This window comes from Fusarium solani (assembly GCF_023522795.1).
Source record: "Fusarium solani strain SB1 chromosome Unknown bctg00000000, whole genome shotgun sequence".
Classification (NCBI taxonomy): Eukaryota; Fungi; Ascomycota; class Sordariomycetes; order Hypocreales; family Nectriaceae; genus Fusarium; species Fusarium solani.
The window spans coordinates 3,911,934-3,935,442 of record NW_027072157.1 but is presented as its reverse complement, the minus strand read 5'-3'; the positions used below and the strand labels follow the sequence as shown (position 1 = coordinate 3,935,442).

Below are 23,509 nucleotides of genomic sequence, written 5' to 3'. Positions count from 1 at the left end.
CAAGTAGCAAACCTAGGAGTAGCCTTCAGAGTAGCATCAGAATAACATCAAATTGCACAAACCGCCGCTATTTTGTATTGGTGATGTACCATTTTGTAGTTCTATCACCCCAGAAGTCAACTTCTAAACACCGTTTTCGTTCAATTGCCCATGTGATGTTCAATTCTCTGCAGATTTGCTAATATCCTTGGCAAAGGTATTAGCTACGATGAAGGGGAAACAAGCCGTCGCCTCCATGTAAACCTAGAGATGAGCTGTCAGTATTTGACGACCAATACATTAGAAAAGGGTAGCCAGTTTTTACTGACCTTGACGTTATCGGCACCGATCTTGATTTTACCCCACGAAACAGCCTCATCCGGTCTCGCACCGGCATCACTACCATCAAACTCTTGCGCAGTGTTGATGTAAACGGCCGACTCAGCGCCATTACGCATCAAGCATGCGTTGGCAATGTGATGCTTGACGACGCCGCCACCGAGGATGATCATACCGGCCCGCTTCGCGCGGACAGAGATAGTGTTGATGCGACGGATGTCCTCAACGAGATCGATCTTGAGCTGCAGGGGCGAGGACTTGAAGGTGTGGAAGTAGAGCATGTCACCAAGGCTGCCGTCGGTGATGGCCGGGCAGAATACAGGGATGTTGTTCTTGTATGCCCAATAGTAGACGGATCTCTCATCGTTGATCTCCTTACCCAAGCGGTGGATGACCTTGGACGGCGTCCAGTTGATCTCGTCGTCGGTCCCCTTGCTAGCCTCTTGCTCCTCGAGCATCTTATCAAGGATAGGCACAACCCAGTCCTCAAAAGCACAGTAGTTTGCGTTGGGCACCACTAGGTTGCCGATACGGTTGAGGCCCTTCTTGCGGAGGTCTGCGCCAGGTGTGCTGAAGGAGCCGACGTAAGTGTCGCCCAGGCACTTGATAAAGTCCTCCTCGATACCACCGGCGGTGGTGACGATGCATGATACGTGGTTATGCTCGACGAGCCAGCGGAGGACGCCACGGAGGCCGGATGAGATGAGGTTTGACGTGTAGCCCAGGAAGATGGTAGTCTTGTCACCCGTCTCTGGGTCTCGCCAAGCACGCTGAAGTTATATGAGCAGTTAGTCAACAGTCTCCCTTCTCTTGCCCACCAAGCCTTAAATCATGGCGTATTCTTGTCTCGGAAGACCACAAAAGGTGGAGCTAACCATGTCGTTGATGATCCTCACGGCCTCGCACATGGACGAAGCCTGGAAACCCATGTGACGCATTCCCTCAAAGAGATCCTCGGCCGTGATGGGGCCCTTGAGCTTGTTGAAGTCGAGCTCCTCGACCTTTTGGGCGTCCTTGGGCATCTCCTCAGACTTTACCAGGACGGCATCAGTGGCCGCTGCCGGGGGCGCATGATCGTTGGAGGCCATGATAAGTTGAGTGAGGGGAGTTTGTGAGTCGTAAGTCGTGAGCCGTGTTCGTGAGGATGAGTGAGAATAGACAAGAGAACGTTAAAGGAATGTCAAAGTATCGCAGTCGGTCCTAGAGAACGTGACCCGGTTCATAAATGGATCGTCGGCCGTTTTTCCTTTATTTTTCATGACTCCTCTCCGTCCCGGCTCCGCATACAACCGGCGGGGACCCACCGGCGGGCAGTCAATAGGCGGGCGTGCATGTAACGCGCTCGGCGAGACATTTGGGTACATCCGCTTTAGGACTAGCCCCTCGCGGCAGTTTTGGTTCAGACTTTCCATTTCAAGGTCCCCCTACGGTCCCCTACCCCCAGTCTGGGTCCCTCTCGGCTAAGCGCCACGCGCGACGCTGTCCATTTTGCAGCAGGCGCAGGCTCGGGCTGAGGCAGCGACCCATCTTCAATCCTGCAACCTTCAAAACGCCAGTTGGTTGAGCATCTCCATCCGTCGCCCTGCGTCTTTCATGTCGCTTTCGTCTGCTGTATCGAGCTCAGATACTCGGCTGACGACCCACCAGCGACTTCACCATACGTTTTAGCTGCTTCGAAACTCCCCTTTTGTGGCTGACGCGCCCTTCTGCGGAGCCGACACGGGCAGCCAGACCCTCGAGGCTTCAAGGTTCCACCAGAGCCTGTCGTGTTCAGAGGCAGAAACACTTCTCGACCACGTTTCAACCTTGCCGGCCCGTCTCATCAGCATACTTTGGCCACCTCACTCCAGCTTGTACCGACTTGTTCTTGGGTGCATGGGCTGATAATCACTTCTCTGGCCTTTTAATTTGGGTCTCCGCGACCCGGTCGCTGCGCAATGTTTGTACCCTCGCCGTCTTCGCCTGCACCATTCCACGGCTTTATTCCTCAACCTCATCAACGAGAAGCGTGCCGCGTCTTGCACAGATGCCTCGGAGACGCTTTATCGATGCTGGGAATCGGGGCTTCAGTCGTTCATCGTCACCCCGACCATCCAATACTAATGATTATGCTAGGGCTTCAAGATACTCCAGATACGAGCGATCGCGATCGCCACGCGACCGCTCACCTGACCGTTTTGATAGGGCCTCACAGTACGGTGATGGCGACAGGCGACGCCCTTCCGAGGTCCGGTCCAACAATGGCGGCTTTCCTCCCAATCGCGACTCATTCGGTGACCCTCTGAGGAGGGAGCCTCCTCGTGGCCCCAAAGCTCTAATCGATGCGCCTAGTGGTCCTCGCGGTGGAGGGTTTGGAGGCGATTTCCGAGGAGGCCGCGGGCGTGGTAGAGGACGTGGATGGTCAACGCGGGATGAGAGTAGGGACCGTGGACGGGATCGAGACATGGATTTCCGGGATCGCTACCGTGATGACAGAAGCCGCGAGCGTGATCGCGACCGCGAAAGGGACAGAGATTGGCGCGATGCCAGGGATTTCAGGTCACGTCGCTCCCCCATTGGCCGTGCGAGGTCACCAAACCGAGATTTCCGGGATCGAGATCGAGATGGACCGCTTGGAGTCGACGCAGATAGGTCTCGGAGAGGTTCTCGTGATGGCGGACCCCCTTCAGCAGGATCCTCTTCGTCCGACCCTCAGTTCGGCATGTCACCGTATCCCCGTGGCGGTGGATTTCATCGTGGACGTGGCAGAGGAAGAGGTGACTGGTCCGCAGATCGAGGGAGGGGTAGAGGACCATATATGGACGACAGAGGGGATCGCTACCCACGAAGCAGGTCTCAAGAGGGCCGCTGGGGTCGGGAACGCGAGGAAAGGGACCGCATGGATCGAATGGACCGATATGCCGACCCGGAGACCCGACGCGATATTCGAGATGACCGCGATCCTCGAGACCGTGAACTCTTTCGAAACAAGTTGGAAGCACGCGCGAATGCTGGTCACGACTCGGGCCCTCCTAGTAAAGAGGTTTCGCCACCACCCGTTGCACCTTCAGCTCCCGCTTTTGGTTCCGTTCCGAGTCGCGCTTTGAGTGTGGGTGAGGGCTACGTCCCAGCAAGTGCTGCGGTCAAGGTTCCTCCTACCGCCCCCAGAGCTTTCAACGATCGACCTCCCTCGGCTGGACACGAGCCGCCAATGCCCCCAGTTGGACCAGCCAAGTCACTTCACGATAGCCCTCCGATCCCAGTTGGACCCCGAGCTCAGCAACCACCACCACCAAGGCCGTCCAGCAAGCAATGGATCAACCCAAATCTGAAGAAGGCTCCCGACTCCCCGAAGATGATGAGATCCCCGAGCTTTGTCCAGCAACGACCACCACTCCGACGCGACAGTTCACAGTATGACCATTATCACGATGACGACAGGCGACCGCGTAGTAGTGATGCCAAGTCTGACTCGCATTATTCGGCCATAGACAACCGAGCAAGATCAAATTACAGCGCGGAACCAGGAGAGATTACGGTCCGGTCCGAGCGAGAGTCTCAATCTGCGAGAGCATCAATGGACAGGGATGCTCGGCCAACTAACGCTCCTAGTGCTCCCAGGGATTCTCATCGTGGTGGACCTGTTCCGTCGCCAACAACCGACAGTCTTCCCAGGTTCGGTCAACCTACCGAGCAGCGCATCAGAGAGTCGAGAGAACCGCCCAAGCAAGCACCCAAGCGAAAGCGCAAGCTTCCTGTCGTTCCAGTTGTGAGATTCGCACTGCCACCGAAAACAGCGCCTCCTGAACAAAATTCCGAGTCCGACGATGACGAAGACATGGCGGATTATTTTGCCATGGAGATTGCAAAGACCGAGGCTGAGCTGAGTAAGCTAGAGAAACCCAAGCTTCCCACACAGATTATGGCACGGTTTGCGGCCTTGTCACATGGGGCAATGGTGAAAATAGTCAGCGAGGGTGAAGGACTGATGAAGATGGTGGAGGAACTACCGGAGACGGTTAATCAGCCTGTTGTCGAGAAGATCGAGGAGCCCACGCCCGTTGATCAGCAACCAGAACAGGACACAGAGATGACTGACGCTGTCGTTGCGTCAAAGGCTACCCCAGAACCACCAGCACAGCCAGACCATGAGCCTGAAGCCCCCGCCAGTGTGGGAAAGCCCGAAGAACCGCCTGTGGAAACCGTGGATATTCCCATGGCAGAGAGCGACCCTGCGCCCCTGATGCCTGAACCTGCCAAGGAGCCCAGTGAAAAGCCCGTCGAAAAGCCCATCGAGAAGCCTATCGAAAAGCCGAGTGAACAGCTGGACGAAAAGCCGAGCGAAATGGCCATTGAGGAGGAACCAGTCGAGAAGCCCGACGAGATGATTGTCGAGAAGACGACTGAGACAACCGCCGAAGCCACTGTCGAGAAACCCGTCGACAAGACGACTGAAAAGCCTCGCGAAGAGGCCCCCGAACAGCCCGTGAAGGAACCCGTGAAGGAACCCACGCCGCCTGCGCCCCTACCCGAGCCTGAAGCTGAACCCGAACCACAACCTGAACCCGAACCGAAGATGGAGGACACCACCAAACCAACTGCCGAAGTGGCCCCTGCGGCTCCTGAGACAGCCCTGCCTACCGTGGAAGAAGCTGTGAAGGAAGATGAGGCCACAAAACCGGCTGAGGTGCCGGCCCCTGAGCCAGAGAAGCCGAACGAGACCCCCCGCGAGGAACAGGTTGAAGTAACTGCCGAGAAGCCCATGGATAGCAAGCCAAGTGAGCCTCCTACCGAGAAGGCGATCGAGGCTCAACTCCAAAAACCGAGCGATGAGGTTACAGAAAAAACCAGCGAAGCGCCCATCGAGAAGCCCGAGACAACTTCCAACGAGCATCTGGCGACTGAACCTGTGTCTATCGCCGTTCCCTCTCCCAATGCTGTTCTTCAAACAACTGAGACGGCATCAAAACCTCCTAGTACACCATCTCAAGTTGACGACGATGAAACAGAGTCTGAGGATGATTCATTCATGAATATCGGCGCTATCCGCCAGTGTATGAGCACGCCCCCGATTGACAGCCTTCCCGACTTTGGCTGCCAGCCATGGCACGAAGACAGGGAATTCATGGGCTCTTTGGACTCGGACCCTGGCATTTATGATTTTGTCATGGAACACCTGGACAGGCTGCACCTGGAAAAGACTGCCGAGCAAGAACGCGACCGCAAGATCTACGCCGATAAATATGTGCGGTATCTGGATTTCACAACATCGAATGACCCAGCCGCGGTGAAGAGTCGCGGAAAATTCTCCACTTCGACTGCTGATGGAACTGGCGCGGTGACGCCGGAGCCCAAGCACGAGGGCAGCGGCCGTGGTCGTCGTTTTGCAACCGAACGAGACCTAGAGCGGGTTCTACAGGCATCTATGAGAGAGGACGAGGAGAGAAAGGAACGGGAGCTCCGCATGCAGCAGGAAAAATATCGTACCGATAAGGACGCCGTTATACCTGAAATGATTTGGACCCAAGAAGAGAAGGACAACATCAAATACCTCGACCATTCCGGTTTCACGCCTGTTGACAGGCTCGTGGGAGCATGGCGCGTACTTCCGCCTGTCAACAACTTTTCCGAAGAGGAAGCCGGGCTATTTGAGAAACGATACTTGGAAGCACCAAAGCAATGGGGCAGAGTGGCGGATGGTATCCCTCATCGCGACTTTTCCACTTGCATTCAGTATTACTACATGAACAAGAAGGACCTGAACCTGAAGGAGAAGCTCAAGAAGCAACCCAGGAGGCGCAAGAAGGGTGGCCGAGGCAAGCAGCGTTCTAGTGCACTCGTTTCTGAACTTGGCAACGGCGAAGGCGAGACGGAGGAGAACCACGAGACTGGAGAAAACGGAGAGAGAAGACGACCAAGGCGAGCCGCTGCACCAACATGGGGCTTCGAACAACCGGCCGTGGACACAGACAACTCGACACCTTCTGCCACGCCCGGCAGACGTGGAGCGTCAGCTAAGGGCGACCATCCAGAGAAGGTGGATGGGAGGAAGCGTGGACGCAAAGCTAAGGACAAAGATGCGAAAGCGCACAAGACGAACCAAACGCTGGCAGCGGCTCCAGCTCCCGGAAAGGGCCGCTCGAGGTCCAACTCGAGGGCGCTCAACACGGAGACACAACCGCCTGCGCCAGCCGAGGTTCATCGCCTCCCCACTCAATTCGAGCAACAGCCGTCGGGAATACAGCCGCCATTCCCTGTTCAACAGCAGCAGCCCATACAGACCATGGATCGACCTCAGCCTATCGCTGCCTCCTCTTCCATCTCGGAGGTTATGGCAGCGCCTTCGCTTCGACCCGAGCCTCCACCCCAGCCGGCCATTACCACATTCAACCTGGCTCAGCCTCAGCCAGAGCGCAAGGCGCCGACCCAAGCATCGAGTTACTGGAGTGTGTCTGAATCTAATGACTTCCCACACCTACTGCGCTCATTTGGATCTGACTGGACTGGGATCGCGGCCCACATGGGGTCCAAGACCGCTGTCATGGTGAGTTCCCACATGTTTTGAGTCACACTTGTTGATGCTAATATTTGAAATAGGTCAAAAACTACTTTGTCCGCCAAAAGGATCAAGGCAAGGCTGAATGGGAAACGATCGTTCAAGAGGCCGACCGGAAGAAGAACCGTGGCGAGAAGCTGCCTGATCCTCCTCAACCATCGCAGGGAGGTCGTGGGAGAAGATACGACAACTCAGCTGCGGCGTCTCGACCTCTTGCCGTTGCTCCTGGTATCGAGCTTCACAACGAAGCAGCCCAAGCCGCCAAGATGGAGGCGGCTGCTCAAGCTACTCGAGGCCAGCCGTTCTCCAACTATGGCGTGCCCATTGCTCAGGCTCCTGTGCAGCAACCTCTTGTTCAGCCACCAGCACAGCCCTTGGCGATGCAACAGCACCCTGTTGCCGCCCAGCCTGTCTCTCAGGCAATGTCACCGAGCGCACGGCCTTTGCGAGCACCTGTCCGGCAGTTTGGGTTCCCCGAGCGAGAGCGTGAACAAGGCCAGCGAGTGCCGCTTCCTCCAAAGGCGCCCTCTGGTCCTCCCGTTGCAGAGCCACGCGAGCGACCTTTGGCTGCTGCACAGCCGCCTCTACAGCCGGCACGGACCGATGCCATATTTGAACAGCACAACGCTCAAATTGAGCGGCAGAAGGCGGAAATGCAGATGCGTGAGCGGCAGGAGAGGGAACAACGAGAAAGAGAACGAGAGAGGGAGAGAGAAATGGCGCGCCAGTCGGAGCGGCAGACGATGCGGGTTAAGCAAGAACCGGAAGTCGCCCCTCCACCGCATCATTACGAGCAGTTTGGCCACCGACAGCAAGGAAGCCTTGGTGGCCAGCCTCTCGCGAGACCACCACCGCAAGAGCCAGGCCGACCTCCGACATATGCTCCTCCTCCTGTGCAGCAGCAACCGCCCCAGCAGCAGCCTCCTGCGCAGCCGGTGAGGAACTTGCTCAGCGAGCAGCCGCAGGTCCGGTCTCCTCAGATGGGAACGCCCACCAGCCGGCCCGTGTCGTCACTTCAACATAGGCCATCATCTGGCTCGCTGCAGGAGGGATATGGCTCAACGACACCTCAGGCAGGGACGCCAACTCCAGTGGCGGCACCTCCTCGTCCATCGGAGCCTCGCAAGGGAGGATTCAATATTTCCGCCTTGCTCAATGATGATCCTCCGCCGGCGGCGCCCAAGCGCATCAGCGATGTAGCCAGCACGCCTATGAGGCCTTCACCTACACCCCCGCCTCCAATCATGGGTCGCCCTCTCCCTGGGCCGGGGCCAGCGCCGCCTTCGCAGATGCGTCGGGAGCCGGAGCCATATTCACCTTATGGACGAGCACCATCAGGAGGAGCCTCAGCGATGCCTTCACTCAAGCCCACATATACAGATTCTCCTCAACCCCAGCACATGGGAGCTTCGAGGGCTTCAATCGGGGTCTCAGTTGAGGCTGCTGGGGCAGAGAGAGACTTTTACAGGCAAAATCCGTACCAGCCAACTTCTCAGAGTGGGACAAACTCCCCTCAGAGCGGCCATCGTTATCCTCCACCTGGTCCACCCAGCCAGATGTATCAGGGTCAGGGGTATCCTACGTCATACGGTGCCGCAGCTCCTCCCCCTCACACTGCATCACCAGGTGGACAGTACGCGCTGCATCCGTCGGCGTCTCGCTCGCGAGAGGTTCCTCAGAGCAGCCGTGATGGTGGATGGCCAACGCCAACTCACCAACAGCCGCCAGGCAGTCTCCCACAGGCGACAGGGTGGCCATCACAGCCCCCCAACACTTCCCAACCGCCGCCGTCGCAACAATCTTGGCCAACACAGCACCCAGCGTCCAAGCCTCAGACGCCTGCTCCATCATGGGCCCCATCACAGCCACCACCGCAACCGCCTCATCACATGCCCCTGAGAGACGATGGACGGGGAGGGCCGTACTATAGCTCAGGAGGTGGACTTCCCCCACAGCAGCATCAAATGCAAGGGCGATACCCGCCACCTGGTCGTGGACCAGAGCCAGTGCCACCTCCTTCACAGGCGTACCCGCGCTATGCTTCTACCCCAGGCCCTGCTCCGCCGCGAGACCCTAGAGATATGCCGGGTCGGAGCTACACGCCAGTGGGCGGGTATGATAACCGTGGACCACCTCCGCCAGGAGGCCCTGGCTACCCAGGCCACGAGGCGCAAAATGTACAGATGAGAGATGCCCGGGATCCTCGAGACCCACGAGATGGACGAGATCCTCGTGATATGATGAGAGGATTGAGGCCACACGAGTATGATAGGCACCCGGATCAGTACCGGAGGTGAAGGATTTAAAAAATCTTGAGACATTGGAGGGTTTAGTAGCATGATTGCACAGGTAGATATTATCCGCCAGCAAGGCGTGATGTGTGATATTTGGCGTACAGCGAGGGTGGATTGATTGGATTGGATTGGATTGGTGGTCAAGGTTTCATTCCATCTGGAATTGCGTATGCATTGTATGCATTTTGAGTTGTAGGCCTATTTACTAGATATTGATAACATTGTTTTATTATTTACTTTAACTGCTTGCTTGGACTTGTCATGATTGCTTCTGGTGTTCTGTCATGAAACTTGAAGAGCTGGGTTGGGCTGGGCATGAGCCGACCCCACTATTTACCTTAAGAACCCCGCCAACCCCAGGCACGCTTTGGATCATGCATGCTCCATACAAAGACGCGACAACCTTTCAACGACGACTTTGACGATGGCTTCCAATCCGAGGTCTGCGTCCGCAATGGGCGGGCACGAAAAGACCTACTTTGAGCAGCAGCGAGAGGCCCTCATCGGCGAGATTGCCATGGTATGTGCGTGGCTCTGTTGACATGTGACGGGACTGACGGTCGGGCAGAGCTTTGAGCATGTGCTCGCCAACATCAACAAGCTGAACCGATCCCTCGAGGCTGTTGTTGCGGTGAGTTCTCTATTGACTCTACACTCTTTTAGAAGGGTGTCGTCTTTGAAGTTCATATAGCTGATGGCTGTACAGGTCGGCAACGAATTCTCGTCGGTCGAGGCGCTGTGGTCGCAATTCGAAAACGTCATGGACAAGGAGGGCGAAGGAGAAGGTGATGGAGAAACAAAGCAGAACCAGGAGGACTCGGAGGAGGAGCACGAGATAAAGAAGAATCAAGAGGCGTGATGGGCACGGATTGTCATGATACCCCCAGATGAGATAGATGATTACAATAAGGAATGATTACGACTGAGGTGGTTGTCATGCGATGATGGTGAGGAATCCACAACAGAGATGCGTGACAAAGTTGGAGGAAGAGAGTCAGCTCACGTTCACAAGAAAAGTCACTGAGGCATTATGTATCATAACTCATTCATTCGTACTCTCAAAAGAGCCTCGATCGGGGTATAATCCTCCTGGATCGGAAATATCATAACAATCATAACAAAAACCCTTTTCCGGGGCGCCTTTCTTCCCTGGCTGCCCTATTCATCATAAACCGTTTCCCTTTTCCCTGTGATACCTTGCCATAAACCGAGGCTATAAAAAACAACAATGTCAAACAAAACCGTTCCCTTTTCCGTGAGTCATGATGAGAAAAAACAAGATTGCGAAGCCATATCCCTTGGCTGAAGAAAAAACAGAAGAACCCTCCCTTTCCGATGGTGCAGTGTGTCCTGCCCGGGTCGTGTGGTGACCGAAAACTCTTAGTAGAGTATAGATGAGTGAGGAGAAAAAGATGAAGAAAGAACTCGCAGTGGAATCAGTGGAAAAGACAAAGTGTGGTGTTTTCGTCAGCACGTGCGCTCAAGCTGTTCCTCAGCCAGCAATGATATCCGTGTCGTGACGATGTCGAAGTGTTGTGGTGTGTCCCTCGAGGGGATCTCTGGGCAAGACTCCTCTTCCTGATGATGGAGGTGACAAGATGTCTGCGTGTGTGTAAGAAGAATCGATGTGAAGAGTTTGTAGAGATCCTGTCTGTTGTCCAGTGTATGTGATCTGGTGTCGCAGAGTCGGATCGAAGGAGTTGTGTCGGTAGTTCGTGATTCGTTGTTGTTTGTGGTGATGCCCTACATCTGTGAGTCGAGCTAGGCCGTCACAAGAGACCGTTCAGAAACAAGAGTTAAGAGCGTCCTCGACATACTCGAGGCTGTCACCAGCCACCATTTGTTCAGCTGCCCATTCGAGCTCGTTGGGAGTGTGGTTGCCAAGGCCGATGTGTCGTGCCTCGTCTTGGACTGCCTCGACGAGAGCCTTCTCGCGATAGAGAAGTTCGCGGTAGTGCTCGCGCTTCTCCACGCAGCGAGACATAGCCTGAGCAAGCTCCGCTCCGGTAGTCTTGATGAGCTGTGAGACCCGGCGATAAATCGCTTGACGCTTGCGGACTGCCTTGGCCTCGTTCTGCTGCTCGAGCTGTCGGACGAGGGCGCAGAAGCGTTCGAGCTGGGCGCTGCGTGCATCGATTCGTTCTCGTACCTGGCCGAGGTCTCGATCAAGCCTGTTCTCCTCTTCATTTCTTTCAGCGCGGAAAAATGCGAGGTTGCAATAAGCGTCCATAGCCTTCTGGGGGTGAGCTCCAGCAATGTGGCGGGCGTGTGGATGATAGAGCGCTTCGGCCAGTTCATCCTGCGAGTCAAGACAGTTAGTTGGGGTCCATCGAGGGGAGGGGGTTGAGGAAGACTTGCTCTATCAAAGTCCATGAATTCGTCCTCATCATGATCAATGTTGTGAGTGTCAGGGGCGTCCTGCTCAAGGTGTGGTTGCATAGGCTCGCATGGAGCGTCGATGGGCTTCGTGCCCGTCTGGCGGTCAAGATTATCTTGAACCCACGAGTGAACGAAGTCAGGGGACTCATAGACTGTCACAAGTTAGAAACATCTCACGGCACTTGGCAGAGTTGTTCTTACGCTCAGGAAGGACGGCAGTAGGGCGGGATCGATGGTCCATGTCGATGGAAGGGTTCAACTCAATGTTCTTGCCCTTGGCGTCAGAGGTGTGAAGGCGTTTCAGAATCTTGAGATGCTCCTCGAAGCCCTGCAAGCCGACGCGTTAGAAATCTGGTCAAAAGGCATGGATCAGTTGGCGGGAAGCGTCTCTCACCTGTCGAACAGTGTCGGGGCCGATGTTGGGATCTCCCCAGTGAGTCGAGGCCTGCGCCCACGACTCAAGGGCCGCCATCTCCTCAGTGAATTCGAGCTGTTCAGGCTCAGTGAATTCGGGTTGCTCAGGCTCAGAGCGAGCATCGGCGTCGTTAGGTTCTGCAAGACGTTAGACAATGTGCATGTACTGTGCTGGGGTCAGGGCGGATACTCACCTCTCAGGGTGTCACAGAGATCAGAGGTGCGTGTTTGAGCACGCTCGAGTTGGTCATATTCACCTTGGTAAGCGGCGACAATCATGTCGCATTGAGCTAAGTTGTTGTGGATTGAGTTAGTGCTCCCGGTGTCCATTGACTCACGAGTAGACAGCTGATGGAATGGCTCTTCATCGGCATGAGGCTGGCTCATGGCATCCTGATCATTCTCATGAGACTCATGGATGCTGTTGTCAAGTGTTAGCTTCAAGTGACCCAAGCGAATCTCATCCAAGGGGGACTTACCTCTCAGGTGCGCGTCCAGGAAGCGCGTCGTCGTGTTCATCAACAATGGGTGTGGTGACCTTGTTGTCAGCAAGAAAGAATCGGCGGGCGCCGTGTTCAGTCTTTTGGATCTTCTTGGAAGATGCCGAGACGATTCTGTGCTTGCGACGAAGTTCCTTGATCGGGCGCAAGATCAAGTTCTTCTTGGTTCGGCCCTCGATGACCTTGGACATGACTCGACTGATCTGAGTCATAGAAACTGGTTGAACGAAACGCGCGTCAAGGTTGTTGTCATGGTTTCCCATGTTGTGATTGCGGTTATCAGACGACTCCTGGACGTGGTCGCTGGGCTCATTGTCGTGAGCCTCACTGTCGGAAATGATGTTATCCGCGACAGAAATCGGGGCATCATTGTCAGCGACATTCTCATGAACTGTCGAGGTGGTTCCAGAAACTTGGACGTCGGCATTCTAAGCCTCAGTCTGCACAGTCTGAGTGGTATTGAAAGGAACTGGAAGTTCTTTGTTAATCGCTCCAATGAGCTCGTCGTAAGTGGAAACGCCGATCTCAGGGCTACACTCAGCCTCGGCTTCTGGGGTCACAGGCTCTTCATAGACGGTATGGTGAGTAGAAGAGGTGTCGAGAGAAGTAGAGCGAGTTGGGTGGAAACCCGCTGGGCGTCGGATCAGGACGGTGCCGTGATCAGAGATCGACCACTCATCAACCTCGTACGAAGCGTCGTATGAACCACTTGTGCAGCTGTAATACTCACGGGAGCTGACAGTGGCTTCGTAGACGGCGTCGAGAGCCTGGTTGGTCCCAACGCTGAAGATCCTGGCATCTTCATAGGGTTGCAGAACGAGCTCGAGCTCAGGAAGCTGGCCGGTAGAATCGCTCTGGGGAGTTGGATCCGAACGCGACCGCTTGTGGAGCTTGCGACCAGACTTTGTGTCAAAAAGTGTGTTCAAAAGAGAGCGCTTTGCAGGCTTCGGAGAAATGGGGCCTTCAGAAGAGATCAAAGGCTCCGACTCTGTTGCAAAGGGGGTTAGGGGTGCCAAGGGGGGATGAGAGTGATGAAACAAATGACTTACCATCAAGACGAATCCAAGACTTATCCTTTGAGAGCGTAAATCGCTCTTATCATTTAGGTCAGCGTGCCATCAAAGCGATGAAATCGCGTGCGTTTGGGGTCAACACTTACTTCGCAGGTCAGCCTTGGCGGCCTTGAGAGTGCTCGATAGCATGTTGGTGTTGTCGTTGGATACGGGATAGCCTGTAAACGCGTAAATGAGAAGAGACATCTTGCGAAGGGTATCGGAAGGCTGTGAATGTAGATGACTTACGTGTATCGGATCGATGACCTCGAAAGAGATCGGAAACCCGACTGCCTAGGGCAGAGGGAAACGATGCAGATGTCTGCATCGTCGCGATGGAGGATGAATGATAACTATCGTCTACTATTATGATGAAATAGTGATGATAGAAGGAGGTGATGATGAATAGCGGTTGCGCTGATGATGGAAAGTGATGCTTTGTCGATCAAGTGTTGTGGTGTTGATGCAAGAAAGCGTGGTGTTGAGGGAAGAAGATTGGGGGCCGCGGTTTGGAGGAGGGGTATAAATATTTTTAGCGGGGCCCTCTGTGGCAGTTTCTGATTGCAATGCATAGCTTGTTTTCCTTCGACGCGCGTTGCAGACGCCGCGGGCGTGCTGGACGTGATGGACGTACTGGAAACTCAGGCATCTATGGGCGTTGCTCCCTCCTGCACCACTAGCCGCACGCCACGGCCAATCAACTGCACCCCCTCTATTTGACAACTCGGTCCCTGGGACGATGCCCTTTACCACACAGTAGGTGTGCTAGGCGTGCTAGAAACCCAGATGTCTATAGGGGAGGTTGCTCGCTGCCCGGCACCACTTACTAACCACACGCCATAGCCAATCAGCTGCACGCCTTCAATTTGACAACTCATTCACTGCTATTATGTCCTTCGACGGGAGTGCGGGCGTTGGAGAAACTCATGCGTCTGTCTCGAGAGGTTGCTCGCTGCCAGGCACCACTACCCACACGCCACAGTCAACCAGCGGCGGCACACCCTCGAGTTGACAACTCGGTCACTGCGGCGATGAGCCTTGCAGCATAGTCGGAACCACGGCAACGTGCGGTTGGCACGGCTGCTTGACCTTGTTGTCCTGTGTTGACTAGTTGCCCCTCACGCGTCGAGGCCTTGGACGGCCACAGAGCCACAGCTGTGGGCACGTCGCCATTTTAGATGACTTGACTACGTACAAAAGTGCTTTCATTGTTTCGTAGATCCGAACATGCTAATAAAATACATTAAGAATGTTTCGAGGGACAAGTGTGTTCGCACAAAGTCGCCCTTGATGTTCACTTCGTCGAACACCACCATTTTCGACCACTTCACGACGGCCTCCTCCACAGCCTCGTTGCGTCAATCATCTGCAATAATCCTCTTCATCTCAATAGCTACACACAGGTATATCAAGATGTCATGTCGAGCTGAGTTGGACAATAAAGGGCTGATCACTCAGGGGTCAACCAAGATATCAACCAACGACAACACCAGGTTAACAACCACCAAGGAACACGTACGATAATCATTCATCACGATGCGAATACCAATACTCTAAAGAAACTTGTTTCATTACAATACATAGCCCGAGTCCTCGATGCCCTGGGCTCCTTTTCCTTGTTGTCATCGTACAAATGCTGGTCACGTGCCATCTCTAGTCCTTATTGGCCAGGCAACTTGCAACACCCGGCTCCATCTAACTGGATAGATACTCTCAGACATCCTTGCGTCAATAAAAAAACCGTCTAATTATCCCATTACTTCTTTCCCTTGCCCTTAGTTCCTGTAGCCTTGGCCTTGGCCCGGCCTCGCTTCGGCTTCTCCTCGTCATCGTCGTCGGCAGCCGCCTTGGTGGCCTTATTGGTGGCCTTCTTGGCCTTGGGTTGTTTGATGTACTTGTCCTTCTTGAAATCAATCTCGTCATCATCCTCGTCAACCTCTGGTGCTTCAGCAATGTCTGCGTCATCGTCCTCGACAGCCTCCTCCAGGTCAGGAACCTCCTTGGGCTGAGCCTTGGGCGCCACAACGTTGCTGGCCTTCATGAAAGGAACAGGATGGGACATTGCGTTGTAACTAAAGAGTCCATGTTAGTCGTGTGCTGATTAGTAGGCTACATATGTTTACTTACGTTCGAGTGAATGCGGCCTTGGTCTTGGTCTCAATCTTGACTCGCTCCTCATCCATTGGACCCACGCCGAGCTCCTGAATCGCGTCAAAGTCTTCTCGTGTCAAGAAGTAGCTATCCATGAGGTCGATGACTTCTCCAACGGCATCGTTGCCCTCATGCTGCAGTCGGTTGACAAGCTGATCCCAGAGAACGGGCAGGTATTGCTGGCGAATCTCATGATGATCACCCGAAGACCTGAGTCGCATGTGAGAGTGAATTTCGCGGATGTATCTGCCCAGCTTTCCAGACTTGCTATTGTTGCCAAGCCAAGATGTGAAGTTGGAGCCCATCAGTTGGCCTGCAATAAAGCTCGCTGGTCGAACTGTGCTGAAGACCGCGTGAGTCGGCATCAGACTCCAATGTTGCTGAGAGCCATGAATCATGCGGTCGACTAGATCTCCGTCGCTGATGCTCTCCGCGGCGTTGTCAAAAAGCTCTAGAGCCTTAAGGTTGTACTCTCGTTGGGTGTATCCCTTTCCGTTGAGAGCCATGGGCTTTGTTCGAAGATAGTTCTCCTGAATCATGAGGAAGCTGAATTCGTGATCATTGAAGTACAGCTCAATCTTGTCATTGAGGGTCGACTTGCTCGCGGGCGCGAAGAGCCCACCAGCGAGCATCTTCTGGCAGATATCCCATGGCTTGAGGATGACATGCTTCTCCCAAGCCTTGGACATGGCCTTGCTCTGGTCGAAATCCATACTCGTCTGATCCAGTTTCGCTGTCGAAATCATGTTGATGATCTGTCGGATGTCTTTGTTGCTGCCCTCAATAAGAGCATCCACCACAGCGGGGGGCAGCTTCAGGCCTTCTCGGTGGCAGATGGTCATGATGCGGGATCGGACTTGATCCACGGTCGGGCGGTTGAATCGAATATCAAAGGCCACATGATCAAAGGGCTTCATCTTGGGCAGCTTTCGCTCGTTGCAGATGAGAATCAAGGGAATCTCTGTCTTTCTGCAAAACTTGGCCAAAGCGCCAACACCACCACGATCACCCGCAGACATACCATCCACTTCGTCCATAATGAGAACAATCTTCTTCTTGGTAGCGTCAACATCCTTGCCATCGCCAGCAAAGTAGCCAAGAAGTGACGTGTTGTTCATGACATCACTGACTCCGGACTCGACGAGCTTCTTGCTGCGAGTGTCACTGGCGTTGCTCTCGAGGACATCGTATCCTTCGAGTTTGGCCGCCAGGTGCGCAGCTGTCGTCTTTCCGATTCCAGGGGGTCCAGAAATGATAATAGCACGCTCACCTCCCATACCATCAGCGCCTCGTCGCTGGAAGTTATACTTTTTAGACTTTGGCCAGTTCCTGAGCCAGTTCTGGATCTTCTCGACCTGGGCCTTGTTGCCACAGATGTGACTGAGTTGTGTTGGCGCGTACTTGGATGTCAGCAGCTGCACAGGAGGAGCGGCTGCTGGTGCCTTTCCGGCTGCCGGTCCTCCAGCTGCTGCTGCTTTCTTTGCAGCCTTGGCTGCTTCGGCCTTTCGAGCTTTTTCCTCCGCCTCCATCTCTGCGACTTGCTTCTTCACCTTTTCCTCTTCGGCCTTCTTCTTTTCTTGGGCCTTCTGCGCTCCCTTGCCACTTCCTCCGTATGCAGGAAGCTTGCGAATCAGGTCAAACAAGCCATTCTCATCAATCGTCTTGATGCCGTGGGACTTGATCTTTGCCAGTTTGCTGGGTCCGGCATCATCGCCAAGAACCACAAAGCTTGTCTTGCTGCTGGGCTGACCGACTACCTTGCCACCATACCTCTTGACCAGCGCCTGACCTTCGTCACGACCGATAGTCTGCAAAACACCGGTGAAAACAAAGCTCAGACCAGAGAGACACTCATCTTCGCCCTCGGGAAGCTCAACCCCTCCTTGCGTCGGTGGAGCAGCCGCATTGCCACCTCCGAATGCGTTCTTTCGCCAGTCAAACTTGGCATTAGGGTCCTTGGGTGGTGGTGTAGGGGCTCGGACAGTAGCGACGCTATTGAGAATATCTTGAATCTCGGTGTCCTCAGGTTCATCCTTCTTCTTGGTTGTCCGAGGTGCTCGAGGCTTGGCAGGAGCTGCCTTCTTGCGTGGAATCTCATCCTCAGACTCATCAGAGCCGTCGACTGGAGACTTTCTCTTCTTGCTTGCAGGTGCAGCCTTGGTCACCTTCACGTCGTTATCCTTGGCTGCAGATGGACGTCCCCGTGTAGCTACCCGCTTGGGCTTGGGGAGCCCCTCCTCCTCCGATTCGTCCTCCTCATAGTCATCGTTCTTCCGCTTGCTGCGGCCCTTGGCATCGGCAGCAAAGATGTCATCATCTTCTTCATCGCCATCATCCATGTAAGCGTCGGCATCATCATCGGCCGCATGGTGAGAGTAGGAGGTCGTTGTCTTTCGTTTAGCGGGAACTGTGCCATTTTTGGCAGGTGCTACAGGCTTCGCGGTTGCAGGTTTGCCTCGAGGGCTCGCACGTATCGGGACGTCAGACTTGGCTGCAGGTTTTTTGGGAGTCGCTGAACTCGAAGCTTTGCTGCTCTTTGTTGACGCAAAGTAATCGTCGGCGGAGATAGCTACACCCTTTGGCTCATCCCTGAATTGGGTTAGAATAGAGGCAATTGGGGTTTTCAGGAGGAACAACGCACTTTGTCTTCTTCTTGGGTGCTGGCTTGGCTGGTTTCTTCTCTCTAGTTCGGCGTCAGCAAACGTAGTGCAAGATGACAGAAATACATACTCAACGACTTCATCTTCTTCATCCTCGCTATCCTCAACAACTCGACGGCCCTCTATTTTTCGTCAGCATTATGGGAAAAGATAGAGAACATTGGAACTTACTGGTGCGCTTGGTCTTGGCCGGTTCCTCTGCCTTTTTGGCTGCAGGCTTTGGGGGTGCACCACCCTTTGGCGCAAAGAAGGACCGGATGTCAGAAGGCATTGTTGGCGATGATTATTTTGCCTCAATTCTGACGATATGGGGGCAACGGCCCTCACTTATACCATGCGCGAGTGTTGCCTGGGGGAAGTGGTTGTCCGACAATCTCAGGCAATCGAGGAGCAGCCTAGAAGTTCGAGTCTGGTGACGTGCACGTCCGCTCCTACCAAACGCGAAGCTGACGCGAGATCCGTGACTGCAGGCTAAAGTGGCCCTGCCATATGGGCCTTGATTTTCAGGCCACAACTCCACCCCATCTTCGGCCGGGGAAGATTTTCTGGAGCTCGGTCATGCGAGGCAGCTTCAAGACGACAAGCCCGATCGCCGCCATGAAGCCCGCCAACACATCGGCATTGCTCAATGCCTTTCAGGGACTGAGGATATGCGCTTCCTCGCCCCTGCGACAACTCCGCGCCCCTCTCCAGCAGTCCTCGAAGACTCTTGATGCGACCCGACGGCTCCAAAATGTCCGCGCCTTTTCGACGACTTCCTCGATGTTGGGCAGCTGGCTCGAGCCCAATCTGAACCGAAAGAAGAAGATGGCCAAGGGACGCCCCCGTGTGGCCACTGGAGGCTCGACCAAGGGAACGACTGTGATCTGGGGCGACTACGGTCTGCGAATGACGGACCACCACCGCAGAATCAGCGCAAAGCAATTGAAGATGGCTGAGGATACCATCAAGGTGCGACTTCGAGGACAGAAATACCGACTGTACAAGCGAAAGAACTGTAACGTTGGTGTCTACGTCAGCGGTAACGATGTGAGAATGGCTTTCCCAATGTTCGGCAGGACATGAGCTCATGGCTTTGCAGATGCGTATGGGTAAGGGTAAGGGTTCATTCGATCACTGGGCGACCCGAATGGCTGTGAGCCAGATTCTGTTCGAGATTCGAGGACGACTTCACGAGCAAGTCGTGAGGGATGCATTCCGTTTGGCCGGCAACAAGCTGCCAGGTAGAGTTCCAAGGGCTCCAGATTTACACCAATTGGATCCAACTAACAAGCTATAGGCCAATGGGAGTTTGTGAAGAAGGGCGAGGCCCCTATGGTTGGAATTACCAAGCTTGATGGCATAACTCTGGAGGAGCTGAAGAGGCCGAGACGGGAAATTGCCCCTGCTGAGCTGCTCAAGGCTTCTTCCCCAACGACTGAGACTCAGGTTGGAAGCACACCTGCAGCTTCTGGCTCCTCTTAGAGGAGAATTGACGAGACATAGACACTGTACAATAACGAAGTGTAAGGATGTTGATGTAAACCTGTATGAATACAATATTCAAGACCTGGTAACCCTGATTAAACGTAGAATTGGTTCTTATCCCAGCATACCCTATATGAATTTCACAACTTTTATCTCTACAATACCCTGTCAGGGTTGGTAGATGAATATTGCATAGGTTTCCATCCATTCCATCATGGTTTCCAGGTTCAGAGCCTCATAGCGCCGTTGCCTGCTGAACGGCTCCAGTCATATAAGTCGGACGCACGGACCACTTTTGATTCCAGAGACCATCCACTTTACGCGACGACGCGTCTTCCCGCAACCCAAAAAAGCTGTCTTTCCACGATTCTCAACACATCACCAAGCAGCTTCTACAATGGCTCTCATCGTCGACAAACACCGACCGCGGTCTCTGGACTCCCTCACATATCACCATGAACTATCGGGTCGACTGCAATCTCTCGTGAGGAGCACACATAGAGTGAAGGGGATGACCACCACTAACCTCAAGTATCACAGGCCCAGAGCGGCGACTTTCCTCACCTCCTCGTCTACGGTCCCTCAGGCGCAGGAAAGAAGACTCGGATAGTAGCCACACTGAAGGAGCTTTACGGCCCAGGTGTGGAGAAGATCAAGATCGATGCCCGAGTATTCCAGACGACGAGCAATCGAAAGCTCGAGTTCAACATTGTCGCCTCCATCTACCACCTCGAGATCACGCCCTCCGACGTCGGTAACTACGACAGAGTAGTCGTTCAGGACTTGTTGAAGGAGGTGGCGCAAACACAACAGGTTGACCAGTCAGCGAAGCAGCGGTTCAAGGTCGTGGTCATCAACGAAGCAGACCACCTCACTCGAGACGCGCAAGCGGCTCTGCGACGAACAATGGAAAAGTACTCGCCAAACCTGCGGCTGATTCTCTTGGCGAACTCGACAGCCAACATCATCGCGCCTATCCGCTCGAGAACCCTTCTAGTCAGGGTGGCAGCGCCAACCCACGAGGAAATTTGTGACGTGCTAGCCGTGTCGGCCAAGAAGGAGGGCTGGCCCGTCGTCAAGGGCCTGCACCAGCGAATAGCGGAGGAGAGCGGACGGAACCTGCGGCGAGCCCTCCTCATGTACGAGGCTGTACATGCCCAAAAGTAGGTTACCCCAACGGAGCTTTCGGCCGAGGCGTACGAGCAGGGACTAACCCGAGGTACAGTGAGAAGGTTACAGACAGCACGCCCATCCCGCCGGCAGACTGGGAGGCCCTCATCGGACAGATTGCGAAGGAAATTTTGGAGGAGCACACACCAGCCAGGATCCTGCAGGTGCGGTCAAAGCTGTACGATCTTTTGACACACTGCATTCCCCCCACCACCATCCTAAAGACCCTGGCCTTCAAACTGATTGCTCTTATCGACGACGGTTTGAAGGGCGAGGTGATTCAGTGGGCAGCTTTCTACGAGCATCGGATCAAGACGGGAACCAAGGTCATCTTTCATCTGGAGGCGTTTGTGGCAAAGTTCATGAGAATCGTGGAGATGTATCTGATGAGCATGGACATGTAAACATGGCAGAATGTGTGGTTGGCGTTCAGGGAGGTCTACGTAGCACAACCCCCGTGCCACGGGAGTTAACGGAAAACTGCATCTAATTGTCCCCATATCGTTCACTGGCACCCCAGGCTCGTGGCCACCTCGTGTGGCCTCCTCTTTGAGCCCCGCCTTAACATATGATAAAGAGCAAAAATCTTTCAAAGCCAAGAGCTGAAGATGGAGAACCAGAGTTGACGAGGGGTCGCCATTGAGGGGGCCGACCTGTCAACCAATACTTGTCTCAACCTGGTCCGTCGTGGAGCCCCGGAACTGAGGGGTTGACGAGGAGCGGGGAATGGGGAAATGGGGAAACGGAGCCTTGTTTAGTTGCAAGAGCTTGCCCTGACTAGGACGCATGGAGAGACGGAAGTCTTGAGATTGGCCCTGGGAGGTTGGGTTCGTCCGGTCGTCTGGGAGGTATCGCATCTGTTGCTTACTGGCCGCCTCTCTACCAGGATGAACCGAGCGGTCGTTGAGCGTTCACATCCTACAGGACGCCCAGTCTCAGGTTTGTGTATCCAAGCCGGGGTTAACTTCCATCATGGGCGACGGCGAATTCTTCTACATCCCGATGCCGAGGAGTTGCGAGAGGGAGCGTCAACTGCCCGAAGCGGAAACAAAATCAACACTCCGGTTGATTTCGGTGCTAGAATCAGAACGACCAATGACTCCCCAGCATGGAGAGCTCGAGGGAGCTCGTGGAGGGGCAATCTGAGGGGAAGGGTGTGGACGAGTCAACAAAGTGTGTGGGTTCGAGATGACGCAGAGAGGTGAGGAATAGCCGCGGATCTCGAGCCCTTCGGCTGGGTGAGAGGAGCAAATCAAGGCTGACCAAGACTAGGTGAATGAATGGGCGAGAGGGCATCCATCACATGCGGAAGGGAGAAGCAAGGACGGTGCCGACATTTCAAATGGACAAGTTCCGTTCGTTGCATCACTGATGAACATCTCGGTCGAGTCCCGAAGGTACGGCCAGACGGCAGCAACCATGTTCAAACGCCGTCACAGATGTGGCTTGGGCCGGCAACAAACGCCACAGCCATGATGCAGCTCCTGTGGCTTCGGTTCAAGAGCTGGGCTTTGGCCCGGCCGTTGGGGCAGGGATGGGCATGGAACAAGGGTCGACGGTCGACGGGCGGGTTGGGGATGGGCGCTCGGGCGGCGTGTGGAAGTGCCGATTCGGGATTAGCCACCACGAGGGGAGAGCCCAGCCCGAGCTAGCGGCGAGACGGATACGTCAACAGCAGAGTCTCACACATTCGCTCTAATCTCGGTATTGGAGGGTGCTTAGGGGGTGTGAAGCTTTGAGCAAGAGAGCTGCCGCTTACTTGAAACGGACGGGAGTCTCGGGACTTGAGCGAAACGGCACGATGAGCGGCTGAAGGACAAGTACTCCGTAATTGGTGGCTATATCCGGAAGACGACGAGGGAGATTCTCAGCACCGAAAGATGCCGCAGCAAGAGGAAATGGTTGAGCGCGACAGGCTTGAAGGATGGTGTTGAGATTGCAATCCTAATCTCGACCAGCACAAGCAATTCTCCCCGAAACAGTAACTGAGTGCCTCGACATGGGCTGAGAAGGATGTACCAGGTACCTAGTAATCTGCAGCGCCCTGGCGCAGCGCCGTCTCGAAAACGGAGTGAACTTTGTTGAGGAGCGTGGGAGGTGAAAATCGGAGGAGAATTAAGACCCTGACGGTCTAGCCTCTGGGATGTTGCCGTGGAGGGGCATGCCGGGCTGGCCAATCAGGAACCGTGCAGACTAACCCCGAAGATTTTGAATGCGGGGGGAAGTTATGAGGGGCAGCTGCTGCACCTGCCAACCTGCGCCATTGCACGGGCGGCGGGCATGCATCCCGTTTACCGGAAGTGGTTATAAGGCAGATGAGACGGCGGCAGGAACGAATACGCGCCTAAAACCTCAAGCGTCGAGCTGCGATGACAGACTCTTGCCATACTGGGGATATCTTCAATGATGCCTCAAAGGCGCAGATAACTCATCCAGCGACTTCGGACGCGGCGCTTAGACAAGTCAGCCTCTCTTCATGAGGGGCCGTTGCCGGCGTGCTCTCCTCCTGCATCGAGGAGACGCCTCGCATCCCTGAGACTCCACCGTCCGTCCCATGGATGTTAGAGCC

General features: G+C 54.7%; 7 protein-coding genes across 7 annotated transcripts; 4 read left to right on the top strand and 3 right to left on the bottom strand.

Annotated features, from left to right (window-relative positions):
* Positions 1-257: 257 nt before the first annotated feature.
* Positions 258-1,406, bottom strand: MRS44_001247 (uncharacterized protein; the record flags this gene model as incomplete). The annotated part of the gene is made up of 2 exons (XM_046274953.2): positions 258-1,088; positions 1,194-1,406. The coding sequence occupies 2 exons, from the start codon at positions 1,404-1,406 to the stop codon at positions 258-260; spliced, it is 1,044 nt and encodes a 347-aa protein (XP_046138499.2).
* Positions 1,407-2,344: 938 nt separating this feature from the next.
* Positions 2,345-9,150, top strand: MRS44_001246 (uncharacterized protein; the record flags this gene model as incomplete). Its single annotated transcript, XM_046274954.2, has 2 exons — positions 2,345-6,841; positions 6,895-9,150. The coding sequence occupies 2 exons, from the start codon at positions 2,345-2,347 to the stop codon at positions 9,148-9,150; spliced, it is 6,753 nt and encodes a 2,250-aa protein (XP_046138500.2).
* A 451-nt stretch (positions 9,151-9,601) lies between these two features.
* Positions 9,602-10,006, top strand: MRS44_001245 (uncharacterized protein; the record flags this gene model as incomplete). The annotated part of the gene is made up of 3 exons (XM_046274955.2): positions 9,602-9,667; positions 9,716-9,778; positions 9,854-10,006. 3 exons carry the CDS (start codon positions 9,602-9,604, stop codon positions 10,004-10,006), a joined length of 282 nt encoding a protein of 93 aa, XP_046138501.2.
* Positions 10,007-10,639: 633 nt separating this feature from the next.
* Positions 10,640-13,820, bottom strand: MRS44_001244 (uncharacterized protein; the record flags this gene model as incomplete). Its single annotated transcript, XM_065623615.1, has 11 exons — positions 10,640-10,890; positions 10,939-11,394; positions 11,502-11,678; positions 11,728-11,854; positions 11,921-12,078; positions 12,135-12,230; positions 12,279-12,361; positions 12,420-12,868; positions 12,911-13,428; positions 13,600-13,671; positions 13,742-13,820. 11 exons carry the CDS (start codon positions 13,818-13,820, stop codon positions 10,640-10,642), a joined length of 2,466 nt encoding a protein of 821 aa, XP_065480053.1.
* Positions 13,821-15,248: 1,428 nt separating this feature from the next.
* MRS44_001243 (uncharacterized protein) lies at positions 15,249-18,574 on the bottom strand (the record flags this gene model as incomplete). Its single annotated transcript, XM_046274956.2, has 5 exons — positions 15,249-15,564; positions 15,620-18,232; positions 18,285-18,326; positions 18,374-18,425; positions 18,475-18,574. The coding sequence occupies 5 exons, from the start codon at positions 18,572-18,574 to the stop codon at positions 15,249-15,251; spliced, it is 3,123 nt and encodes a 1,040-aa protein (XP_046138503.2).
* A 326-nt stretch (positions 18,575-18,900) lies between these two features.
* MRS44_001242 (mitochondrial 54S ribosomal protein uL16m) lies at positions 18,901-19,767 on the top strand (the record flags this gene model as incomplete). Its single annotated transcript, XM_046274957.2, has 3 exons — positions 18,901-19,332; positions 19,385-19,526; positions 19,583-19,767. 3 exons carry the CDS (start codon positions 18,901-18,903, stop codon positions 19,765-19,767), a joined length of 759 nt encoding a protein of 252 aa, XP_046138504.2.
* A 400-nt stretch (positions 19,768-20,167) lies between these two features.
* Positions 20,168-21,344, top strand: MRS44_001241 (uncharacterized protein; the record flags this gene model as incomplete). Its single annotated transcript, XM_046267436.2, has 3 exons — positions 20,168-20,254; positions 20,311-20,933; positions 20,996-21,344. 3 exons carry the CDS (start codon positions 20,168-20,170, stop codon positions 21,342-21,344), a joined length of 1,059 nt encoding a protein of 352 aa, XP_046138505.1.
* Positions 21,345-23,509: the final 2,165 nt, after the last annotated feature.